At 46.8% G+C, this 12,768-nt stretch overlaps 1 protein-coding gene across 2 annotated transcripts in view; it reads left to right on the forward strand.

Moving 5' to 3' along the window:
• The first annotated feature begins 805 nt into the window (after positions 1-805).
• CEP162 (centrosomal protein 162) overlaps positions 806-12,768 on the forward strand; it is a 256,920-nt gene continuing 244,957 nt past the window's right edge. For both annotated transcript variants that reach the window (XR_011312415.1, XM_069726421.1), the window contains exons 1-2: positions 806-1,153; positions 6,667-6,811. Coding sequence is in view for 1 of the 2 variants with exons in the window: in XM_069726421.1 (XP_069582522.1) it covers positions 1,094-1,153; positions 6,667-6,811 (205 nt within the window). In the remaining variant the exon portion in view is untranslated. The remainder of the gene's footprint in view (positions 1,154-6,666; positions 6,812-12,768) is intronic.

Here is a 12,768-nt window from a genome sequence, read left to right on the forward strand (position 1 = left end):
ACTGCGCATGCGCCCGCCATTTTGCAAGATGGCGGCGCCCAGGGAGAAGACGGCCGGACGGACACCGGGACGCCGGGTAAGTATAAGGGGGGGAGATTAGGGCACGGGGGGGGCATCGGAGCACTGGGGGGGGGCATCGGAGCACGGGGGGGGGCATCGGAGCACGGGGGGGCGGGATCGGAGCACGGGGGGGCAGCCACACTCCGCCCACGCACTTCCGCCCGCTCCCCCGCACTTCCTGCTGCAGCGGTTCTGCACATCAAATCGCAGTAAAACCCGCATATATTTTTGATCTGCGGGTTTTACTGCGATTTTGACCTCACAATGGAGGTCTATGGGTGCAGAACCGCTGCGGTTCAGGAAGAAGAATTGACATGCTCCTTCTTTTTTCCGGGAGCTATTCAGCGCGGCTTTTTTTTTACAATTTCCGGACCATGTGCACAGTGTGTCCTGTTTTCCATAGGGTACAGTGTACTGTACCCTGCATGGAAAACAGCTGCGGAACCGCAGCGGCAAAACCGCCGCGGTTCCGCGGTAAAAAACGCACTGTGTGAACATGGCCTTACATTGGAAAATAGGACTTTGCGCAAAAAAATAGAGCCGGCCTGCCTTCACTAGCTTCATCCCACACGTAGGGAGGTGGGTGACTGAGCCGCTGCACCAGGCCACCTCATCCCCACATGCACTCACTGCTGCTGTACATGTACACTGATTGTACAGAGGCGCGGGCGGCGGGAGCGCTATTTGTGAGGCCCCGCCTCTTCCCGTGACGTCACGCCTCTCAGGAGAAGCTCCATTTCACGTCACCCAACACAGGAAGCCCGAGACTTCCGTGTTGCTATTGGTGGTTGCAAGGAGAGCCGGAGACGAGCGATTGGATGTTCCTCCTCAACTACAGTGGGCGGGAACGCGAGCGGCAGGGATGCGTTGTCCCGGTTACCTGTCCCGCGCCGGTTATGTTGTTTCTCCCTGTGTTCCTGACGTGAAGTGTCGCGGCCTCTTCTGTGAGGCTTCCTTCCCGCTATACTACTTCACGCTTGGTCGTATGGAGGAGCTGGTCCTGACCGCAGTGTGATATCTGCATAGAGGAGCCATGTCTCACCGGCTGTCTAAGGAGGAGTTGGATGAGCAGTTTGAACAGTTCTTAAAGGAGGTAACCCACAAGGCTCTGCACTATCCCGGGGCACTGGCCGCTGCCTCACACCTCTCACAACGTGACGGCACATGTCAGCTACAACAGAGCTACCAATGGTGTATGTGGTGCCGGCTTCTGTCAGTTACCTGCGATTATATATTACTAGATGGTGGCCCGATTGCGGTATTCTAGAATATGCATGTCCACGTAGTATATTGCCCAGCCACGTAGTATATTGCCCAGCCACGTAGTATATTGCCCAGTCCACGTAGTATATTGCCCGTCCACGTAGTATATTGCCCAGCCACGTAGTATATTGCCCAGCCACGTAGTATATTGCCCAGCCACGTAGTATATTGCCAGTCCACGTAGTATATTGCCCAGTCACGTAGTATATTGCCCAGTCGCGTAGTATATTGCCCGTCCACGCAGTATATTGCCCAGCTACGTAGTATATTGCCCAGTCACGTAGTATATAGCACAGCCACGTAGTATATTGCCCAGCCACGTAGTATATTGCCCAGCCACGTAGTATATTGCCCGTCCACGTAGTATATTGCCCAGTGACGTAGTATATTGCCCAGTGACGTAGTATATTGCCCGTCCACGTAGTATACTGCCCAGTCGCGTAGTATATTGCCCAGTGACGTAGTATATTGCCCGTCCACGTAGTATATTGCCCGTCCACATAGTATATTGCCCAGTCACGTAGTATATTGCCCAGTCGCGTAGTATATTGCCCGTCCACGCAGTATATTGCCCAGCTACGTAGTATATTGCCCAGTCACGTAGTATATAGCACAGCCACGTAGTATATTGCCCAGCCACGTAGTATATTGCCCGTCCACGTAGTATATTGCCCAGTCACGTAGTATATAGCACAGCCACGTAGTGTATTGCCCGTCCACGTAGTATATTGCCCAGTGACGTAGTATATTGCCCAGCCACGTAGTATATAGCACAGCCACGTAGTATATTGCCCAGCTACGTAGTATATTGCCCAGCCACGTAGTATATTGCCCGTCCACGTAGTATATTGCCCAGCTACGTAGTATATTGCCCAGCCACGTAGTATATTGCCCAGCCACGTAGTATATTGCCCAGCTACATAGTATATTGCCCAGCCACGTAGTATATTGCCCAGCCACGTAGTATATTGCCCGTCCACGTAGTATATTGCCCAGCCGCGTAGTATATTGCCCGTCCACGTAGTATATTGCCCGTCCACGTAGTATATTGCCCAGCTACGTAGTATATTGCCCAGCGACGTAGTATATTGCCCAGCCACATAGTATATTGCCCGTCCACGTAGTATATTGCCCGTCCACGTAGTATATTGCCCGTCCACGTAGTATATTGCCCAGCGACGTAGTATATTGCCCAGTCGCGTAGTATATTGCCCGTCCACGTAGTATATTGCCCGTCCACGTAGTATATTGCCCGTCCACGTAGTATATTGCCCAGCCACGTAGTATATTGCCCAGTCACGTATATTGCCCGTCCACGTAGTATATTGCCCGTCCACGTAGTATATTGCCCGTCCACGTAGTATATTGCCGAGCCACGTAGTATATTGCCCAGTCACGTATATTGCCCGTCCACGTAGTATATTGCCCAGCTACGTAGTATATTGCCCAGCTACGTAGTATATTGCCCAGCCACGTAGTATATTGCCCAGCTACGTAGTATATTGCCCAGTCGCGTAGTATATTGCCCGTCCACGTAGTATATTGCCCATCCATGTAGTATATTGCCCAGCTACGTAGTATATTGCCCAGCCACGTAGTATATAGCCCAGCCACGTAGTATATTGCCCAGTCACGTAGTATATTGCCCAGCTACGTAGTATATTGCCCAGCCACGTAGTATATTGCCCAGCCACGTAGTATATAGCCCAGCCACGTAGTATATAGCCCAGCCACGTAGTATATAGCCCAGCCACGTAGTATATAGCCCAGCCACGTAGTATATAGCCCAGCCACGTAGTATATTGCCCAGCCACGCATATTGCCCGTCCACGTAGTAATTGCCCGTCCACGTAGTATATTGCCGAGCCACGTAGTATATTGCCGAGCCACGTAGTATATTGCCCGTCCACGTAGTATATTGCCCAGTCACGTATATTGCCCGTCCACGTAGTATATTGCCCAGCTACGTAGTATATTGCCCAGCTACGTAGTATATTGCCCAGCCACGTAGTATATTGCCCAGCTACGTAGTATATTGCCCAGTCGCGTAGTATATTGCCCGTCCACGTAGTATATTGCCCATCCATGTAGTATATTGCCCAGCCACGTAGTATATTGCCCAGCTGCGTAGTATATTGCCCAGTCGCGTAGTATATTGCCCGTCCACGTAGTATATAGCCCAGCCACGTAGTATATAGCCCAGCCACGTAGTATATAGCCCAGCCACGTAGTATATAGCCCAGCCACGTAGTATATAGCCCAGCCACGTAGTATATAGCCCAGCCACGTAGTATATAGCCCAGCCACGTAGTATATAGCCCAGCCACGTAGTATATTGCCCAGCCACGCATATTGCCCGTCCACGTAGTAATTGCCCGTCCACGTAGTATATTGCCGAGCCACGTAGTATATTGCCGAGCCACGTAGTATATTGCCCGTCCACGTAGTATATTGCCCGTCCACGTAGTATATTGCCCGTCCACGTAGTATATTGCCGAGCCACGTAGTATATTGCCCGTCCACGTAGTATATTGCCCGTCCACGTAGTATATTGCCCGTCCACGTAGTATATTGCCCGTCCACGTAGTATATTGCCCGTCCACGTAGTATATTGCCCGTCCACGTAGTATATTGCCCGTCCACGTAGTATATTGCCCGTCCACGTAGTATATTGCCGAGCCACATAGTATATTGCCGAGCCACATAGTATATTGCCCAGCTACGTAGTATATTGCCCAGTCGCGTAGTATATTGCCCGTCCACGTAGTATATTGCCCAGCTGCGTAGTATATTGCCCAGTCGCGTAGTATATTGCCCGTCCACGTAGTATATTGCCCGTCCACGTAATATATTGCCCAGTCGCGTAGTATATTGCCCGTCCACGTAGTATATTGCCCAGCTGCGTAGTATATTGCCCAGTCGCGTAGTATATTGCCCGTCCACGTAGTATATTGCCCGTCCACGTAATATATTGCCCAGTCGCGTAGTATATTGCCCGTCCACGTAGTATATTGCCCAGCTACGTAGTATATTGCCCAGTCACGTAGTATATTGCCCAGTCACGTAGTATATTGCCCAGCCACGTAGTATATTGCCCAGCCACGTAGTATATTGCCCAGCCACGTAGTATATAGCCCAGCCACGTAGTATATAGCCCAGCCACGTAGTATATTGCCCAGTCACGTATATTGCCCGTCCATGAAGTATATTGCCCGTCCACGTAGTATATTGCCCAGCCGCGTAGTATATTGCCCAGCCGCATAGTATATTGCCCAGTCACGTATACAGCACAGACACGTAGTATATTGTCCAGCCACGTTTGTAACAGGTTAAAAAATAAACATATACTCACCTTCCGATGCCCCTTGTAGTCCTGGTTCCTGTGTGCGGTGCACCCGGCAGCTTCCAGTCCCAGGATTGGTATGAGCGCAGGACCTGTGATGATGTTGTTGCGGTCACATGACCGTGACGTCATGGCAGGTCCTTCTCGAATAGCATCCTTAGCACCGGAACCTGTCGCTTGCACTGCCGAGGACATCGCGCCACGTCGGAGGGTGCGAATAACCTTTTTTTTATTATTCTTATTTGTAACAGATCTTTTTACTATTGATGCTGCATACGCAGCATCAATAGTAAAAAGTTGGTCACACAGGGTTAATAGCTGCGTAACCGGAGTGCGTTACACTGCGCTCCGGTAACGCTGGCATTAACCCTGTGTGAGGGCTGACTGGATGACTGGAGGGGAGTATGGAGCACGCACTGACTGCGGGGAGGAAAGAGTGGCCATATTGCCGACGGACTGTGGCTGTCGCTGATTGGTCGTGGCAATGGTTGTGGGCGTTTTGCCATGACCAATCAGCGACTTGGATTTCCATGACAGACAGAGGCCGCCCGTGACCAATGAATATCCGTGACAGATAGACAGAAGGACAGACAGAAAGACGGAAGTGACCCTTAGACAATTATATAGTAGATACTGTTATTACACTGCCACAGGTCTCCTTATTGCTCAGCGGTGCCATATCCTTAGGATAGGATATTAGTGGGGGCTCCACATCAGGGACCAGCTCTGAATACAGTGTAGAGGCCATTCATAGGCTCTGCAGCTCCGCTCCTAATGAATTGGATGGGGCTGATCTGCAGCACCCTGGTACACGGAGCTGTGCCGGATCTGTACGCTGTGGACCACTTACACATGTCCATACTGCTCTGTACTGGATGCCTAATGTCTTCCCCTGACCTTGCTGGACCAGATATGATCCACTGCACTAAATATCAGTTAGTTTTTAATTTATTTTTCGCTATTATTATTAACAATAATATAACAGTATATTTGTAATGACCTACATACCAGGCACTTTGTAAGTTTGCATACATATGTATGCGTTCTATTATGAGCATACATACATGCTATACATGTTTGTAAGATGAAATTTGTAGTGTGTATGTATGCTGAAAATATAGCACATAGACAAACAGTGGCGAAACTAGAGTGCAATACTTGGACTTGGGGCCCCACCAGCATGTTGCAGCATTTTAGAACCTTTCACGTGCGTATTTGGCCCAATGTCCCCCATCCTGTCTCTTCCTGGTATAATGTCCCCCATTCTGGGTCCCTTCCTGGTATGCCACCCTTCCTGCTCCCCTACCTAATATAATGTCCCTATCCTGGGCCACTTTATAGTATAATGTCCTCCATCCTGGGCCCACAATTTGACCCTCCTGGCCCCTTTGTGAATAAATGTCCCTCATGCTGGGCTCTTTTCTGGGTATAATGCCCCCTTCATGACCTCTTCCTGTAATAATGCCCCCCTCAATCCCGGTCCCCATCCTGTAGCAATGTCTCCGATCCAGGTCATCTTCCTGGTTTAATGTTCATTAAAATGTCCTCTTTATTCTCCACATTTTTTTTTTTTAGGAAACAAATGTTTATTCTTATTCTCTCTCGCTGCCACAATGTATTGGATTTTCTATAACCGATGGAAAGGCCGACTGATGACCATGGCATGTCTGCATGGGCAGTGCAAGACGTCACTGCCATGAGCCACACATGATGGGCCACACCGATGTCATCTTCCAGCCTCTGATTAGCCGGTGCAGGGAAGCGGCAGATCTCTGCACCACAGTACATTTCATCTGAATGTGCATCCAAGGACGCACATCCAGGTGAAATAGGGCCTGTTGTAGTCGTACCCTCTGACTGCGATCGTTACGCTTCTTGATATGGAATGTTTTAATCTTTCTAGTTGCTGTATGCGTCATGTCCTCTTGCATGCAGATATAGTTATAATGCATGTTTGAATTTTTTTTTTGTTAGCCATTTCATTATTTGCATGTTTTTAGTCTCTTTCAGATGACTCGTTTGATAATAACAAAAAATCAATTGTTCTTGAAAATCTTGGAAAGCCGAAAGTTAAAGAAGCTAACAAGAAAAACAAGAAAGATGCTTCTCCATGGTGGTTGACTGAAGATGACTCTGGTGATGGAGGTATGAAAAACAAGCTTGTCTGGAGAACTCTTGCTGGTTGAAGAACCTAGGAAGTTTTAAAAAATGTAGCACTATCATTTGAAAAGGCTGAAAGCATGTTCAATATCTTTAGACTGTAAGGAAAAAGTTACCGTATTGTAATACATTTCCTGCATGTAGACAGTCAGTGAGAACCAGGATTATTAACTGTCTGAGGATAGAATCTGTGCTGATCACATAGACACAGCTGTATACAAGTACAGCACCAGAGCTGAATGTTATGTCTCATCAGGGTTCATTGTTATCCTTGTATGTAAACAATAAGAGTCCACTGTTGGGCTAAAGTGTCTTCATGCAATGTCTGTGCAACGTTTTTGTATGGTAATCTCTCACTGATAAAACAGCGATAATCTGCAGGTTAATAGCGCTCTGAAGCCGTGCCGCCACCACACAGGGAGCTCTGCTGCTGTAGGAAGTAAACTTTATTCCTGCAGGCCGCTTCTGGCTTTCAGTCATAGAGGTGCAGCATCCATCACCATTCTGTACATAGTGTACCAATGCATTGTTGAGTCAGCTGTAAGTCAGTGCCCAGGTTTGTGGTTACAGCCGTCTCACTTTGTACTATGACTGAAGCTGCGCCTTCGTGACTGAAAGCTGGAGGCGACCAGAAGGAAAAATGTTGATTTTCCCTTTCTCCCATGACAGCACCACCTGAGAGAGGGCATCCGCAAATCAAGGACAGGAAGCCTTCTGAATAAAATAGCGGTACCTCTGCCCCACATCAGTTTGTTCCCCTGTACTTTAGGGAACCTTAAAGCAAATCTGTCAGCAGGATTTTGGAATTGTCGGGTTGGCAGTGTTAAACTGAATAAAATGATACCTGGGGTGAAAAAAATCCATCTTGTGGTTTTTGTGTAATCAGTGTTAGAAGTTTTCAGTTAATGATATGCCCGTGCTCCGGTGCGGTACTGTAGGCAGAGTCTTATCTTCCTGCTCTAAGACGAAGAAACAAAGAGACCTGCCCACAGGCCGCCCCGGAGCATAAACATGTGCCTCATCATAGAGACAGACGGTTTGTTCTTTGGGGCGGTCTGTGGGCCGGTATCTTCAAGGTTTCTCTGGCTTGGAGCAGGAAGATAAGACTCTGCCTTCCACAGAGCACGGGTATATCATTAGCTGAAAACTTCTAACACTGATTACACAAGAACCACAACACTGATTTCTTCACACAAGGTATCATTTTAATCAGTTAACACTGCCAAACTGACAATGCCTGTAGTTTACTTAGCAAAATGCTGCTGACAGGTTCACTTTTATTGAACATCAGGATGGTACTGGAAAAGAAAGGAAAACTCACCCAGGCATGGCTAGTAGCTTTGGGAATGCTTTCTAAGAGATTTGGCGGGTGTGCAGATGCATGCAGGTAGAGACTAGTGATGATCGAGTGTACTCGTTGCTCTGGTTTTCCCCAGCACGCTCGGGGGTCTCCAAGTATTTGTTTGTGTTCGTAGATTAAGTTTACATCGCCGCAGCTGAATGATTTACAGCTACTAGCCAGGCTGAGTACATGTGGGGGTTGCCCGGTTGCTAGGGGATCCTCACATGTAATCAGGCTGGCTAATAGCTGTAAATCATTCAGCTGCCGCGAGGAAAACTTAATCTCCGAACACAAACAAATACTTGGAGACCCCCGAGCGTGCTGGGGAAAACCCGAGCAACGAGTATACTCAGTCATCACTAGTAGAGACGTCTTCAAATGTCTATGGCCGCCTCCTTGGCCCGGGCATTCGCATAAGTTAGGCAGCGACACAGTTCTCTGCTTCGACCTTCTATAAACATGAAAGGCTTGATCTATCCTCTGCTGATTTACTTTGGGAGAATGGTTTTACAAGCTGTGATCCCTCCCTAAGCTGGATTTTGTTTTATAAAAATCTCTTAAGTGATGCTGTCATGGGAGAAAGGGAAAAATCTTACCGGTAATGGGATTTTCCAGAGCCCATGGTGACACCCTTATATTTACCACCTTCTATCACTGGTTGTTGTGCACTTTTTTGTTTGGGTGTGTAGTTTGGAAGTTGTGGTGTCACGATACTAGTGGATACAACTGGACACCAGTGGCTAGGTCAAAGAGACTGCAGACACATTGGTTTGAACAAGCAGATTTGTATTTGTGATCTGAATGTAATATAGCGTGTTAGGAGTCGAGTTTCCTCTGCTGCACAGGAAGAATCTCGATCCGTGTCTGCTGCGGTCTCCCATTCTGCATCGGCAGCATTGGGGTCTGCTCAGCGGAGGCGTCGCTCCCAGCGTCTTGCTGGGACTGATTCTGTGCAGAGGGTTACTGCTGCCTTTTCCGGCTCTCCTGTTGTACCCTGCACTGACCTGCGGCGAGCAGGCTTCTCTGGGACTAAGTCCTTATTTTCACACTCTGAGCATGCCCAGGGCAAGATCTCTCGTTGGAGATCGAGGGTCACATGCTCAGGTACTGCAGCACATTCCATTGGTCCTCCAGGAAGGTCCTGAAAGGGCAAAACTTCGGTAGCAGCTTCCTGTGCTGCAACTATATAAACTGTGCATGACCGCACGGCCATGCGCTAGTATTGTCTTGTAAATATGTGTGTGTGTTGTGAGTGAAAGTCGCTCTTTAAATAACCCTCCCTATTGGATGACTGTTCGCGGAAGGTGTATGTTTGCTATCTAGCGCCCGACTTATCCTACAGCACGTAACACACATTACAGCTACCAGTTGCTGTGTCCGCCAGTACGGCGCCGTGCGCTTGCTCTGCGCTTTCCTGACCCAAGCCTGGGTGGTTAGTGGCGTCCGTCAGTGCGGCACCGCACGCACTCATGTGCCTTTATATTATTATTTATGTTCCTCTGACACCACAGTTGCGGTGTCGAGCGCATGGGGTCTTCTGAACTCAAATCCTCAGTCTCGGGTTTGAGATTAGTGACTCCTTGCTTGCGCTCTATGTGCGGTACCGCGGTCCTGTGACGCAACAGGGTCGCTTCCTTCACACAGGGTGAAGCTAACCCATGTGTGTATTCTTATAGTACCGCCATATAGTCCGTCTTTACTAGCAGCGGGGTTTTTACCTGCACGGTGGACCTCGGACTGCGAACGCACCTAGTTCCATTTCATCTTGTACTTGGTGCGTTCCGCCAGTCCTTAACAGCATGTAAGTCCAGATAAATGTTCAGTCAATCTGATAAACAGTAATAGCAGAGCTGATACTCTGCGACACAGCATGCAAAGTCACTGAGCAATGAGTGCACAAGACACAGTCTCTTGCAGAGCAGAGGTACACACTAGCTGGCTAGAGTTCTTACTTCACCGCAGGTGTGGTCAGTCAGAGGTTTCTGAAGTCAAGTGTCCAGCAATCACTTGGTCAGCAGGCAGGGATCCAGACGTGCAGGTTGGCAGAGGACTCCGCCGTTAGGAAAGGACCAACAGGGATCGTAAGTCTAGGCTTGGGACTGCAGAGGAACAAGGTCCAAAACATAATACACAAGCAATGAAACAGAGCAGGTGCTGGCTTTATATACAACTTTGGCAGGAAGCAAGATGGCCGACATCAAGATCCATGTTAACTAAGGGCAAGTCTAAGGGCAAGAGAAACAGATTCCAGGACTAGATACTGACATGGTGTTTGTTTGTTTGGTTTTGGTTTGTACATATAAGTGTCCAGAGGTCCTCATGCTCTGTAACCCAACTAATACGTGGAGAGGTACTGCTCTTTTATTCAGTGGTTTCCTGTTCTTGATGAGTGGATACCCTCTCTTAGGTGGTGCTGTCATGGGCTCTGGAAAATCCTATTATCGGTAGGTAACTATGGAAAATCCTATTATCGGTAGGTAACTAAGATTTTCCGGCCTTTAGCCTAGCTTTCAGTGCAGCCGCACAGCTTCAGAATTCATTAACCAGGAATTAGCAGGTCCATAAAGTTTTTTGAATCACCGATTCCTTTTAATGCCCCGTGACTGATATATTCTTCAAGGAGCTGGTCAGGTTGTATGGAGCAGGCTCAGAAAGCTGCATTACTTATAGCCAACGTTGGTCTCTAACACAGTGGCTAGAACTGAGCTCTGCCTGCGGCTGTTAACCATTTTAATGCCGCTGTCAATTTCTGATAGCATCTTCTATATGGTGCAGTTGCTGGTCTAGCATGCACCTACTTTTATTGGCTTCCTATGACACGGTCACAATTTCTATTTCTGCAATATGGTGTCTAGCGGAGCATTCCATTGTTTGTATTTTTCCTGTTAGATTCCATATAACTATATATACAATGATAAATGAGTTTGAGGTATATTATGTATCCATATACTGCGGTCAGTGAGGTAATCGGAAACTATACTACATGGAGCATGCGCAGAACTATAATATGGCCATAGGCTTTTCATTTTAGCAGGGACATCAGACGGTCTTTGTGTTTTATCTTAAAGTAATAGAATATTTTTTTAATCATACTCATTTATGATAATTTCATATACACCTTTTTTAAGTGAAATTTTAATAAAGGGGTTTTTAACACATATGTTGTTTTTAATGCATATATATGTATTATTTCGGGGGTTAATCAATTTTTCCATAAGGTATGCTCTAGGTATGAAACTTTTCTGTTGTTCTTAAGCAAAGGCTCCTGTATAGAACTTCAAATAGGGTAGCAAAAAAAATCCTATTAAATAAAGGTGAGTGAAGGAGCCCTAAAACTTGCTTAAACATAAAAGCCCCACGACCTCTCATTCCCCACCACCAGTCAGGTATGGCTTAGTAAAATTATTTCTAATAGCATTTCTACCTTTTGTGTCTGGGAGCTGAACTCATTCTATATTTCTTTATTTTCAGTCCTTTGTTTCTGTTCATCTTTCTGTTTATCTTTGTATTTACCTGACTGTTGTGCTTGTTCTCTTTCCTTGTTTCTTTTTCTGTTGTGTCTTTATTTTTTCTTTAAGTACAACAATCCAGATCATATTTAAAACAGAGGAAGCAAAAGAGCCAGGGGATGTCAGACAAACATAATTCTGAATTGGATCATAATAAGAAACCTGTCTCAACCTTCCATACCGGTATTGCTTTTGTCGTGCTAGTTCAGTTGAATATTCTATTTGTATTGTACAGTTTTTCTGTTTGACACATTTTTATATAACCACGTCTCGCCATGCATGGCAATATTTTCTTGTTGGTTGCCATGTTCTATCCTTACAATGCCTACTGTCAGTGCACTCTCTTACTGACTCATCACTCATTAGAGTCAGAGAGGGAGCGCACTGCCACTGTTAGTTGAAAAGAATATCGCACAGTGACAAGGGAGCTCGTGCTGAGCATGTTAGAATTGACAAGCGATGCACGTTCAGTAGAGCAGACAATAGCCCCGCCCCTGAAATTGACGTCAGTGACCACAGCCTCTGCCCCTTGTTGATGTCCTGTTTGGTTATCCCAGCATGCACTAGGGATTCTCAAAGAAGATTGTCATAAAAACAGAAGTAGGTTTAAAAAAACCAAACAGAATAGAGAGGGAGTGGTACGTACGTTTTAATAAATTTAATAGATTTTCTAATATACTTTATTACATTAAATAGACATTTGGAATTTAAAAAATAAAATAATTTATTAAATTGCTTTAGTTAGCTAGACATTGTGAAAATGAGCAAGTTTGCAATTACGATTGCTTTCGCTTCTTCTATCTGCAAGCATTTTCCTGCAATATGAGCTTCTATCTGTGATAGTGCACAGCTCGCTTCCATGGAGCTCGGCCATGAGTGCAGAGTAGGTACATTCTAGGAGAAAGGCTAACGGCTAACATCACAATAAACTCTCTCCAGCCCATTTATTGCTGTACAGCAGTTATCTGCTCACTTCTATTTCCCTCCCTTTCAGCTTCTGAGCCTGCAGCTTTTAGAGCAGGTCTTCAAGTCAACTTTGCTGTCCTCGGCTGTGTTCTTGTTCAAATGCCATGTTATTTCTATATGTAAAT

Source organism: Ranitomeya imitator, chromosome 5, assembly GCF_032444005.1.
Source record: "Ranitomeya imitator isolate aRanImi1 chromosome 5, aRanImi1.pri, whole genome shotgun sequence".
Taxonomy (NCBI): domain Eukaryota; kingdom Metazoa; phylum Chordata; class Amphibia; order Anura; family Dendrobatidae; genus Ranitomeya; species Ranitomeya imitator.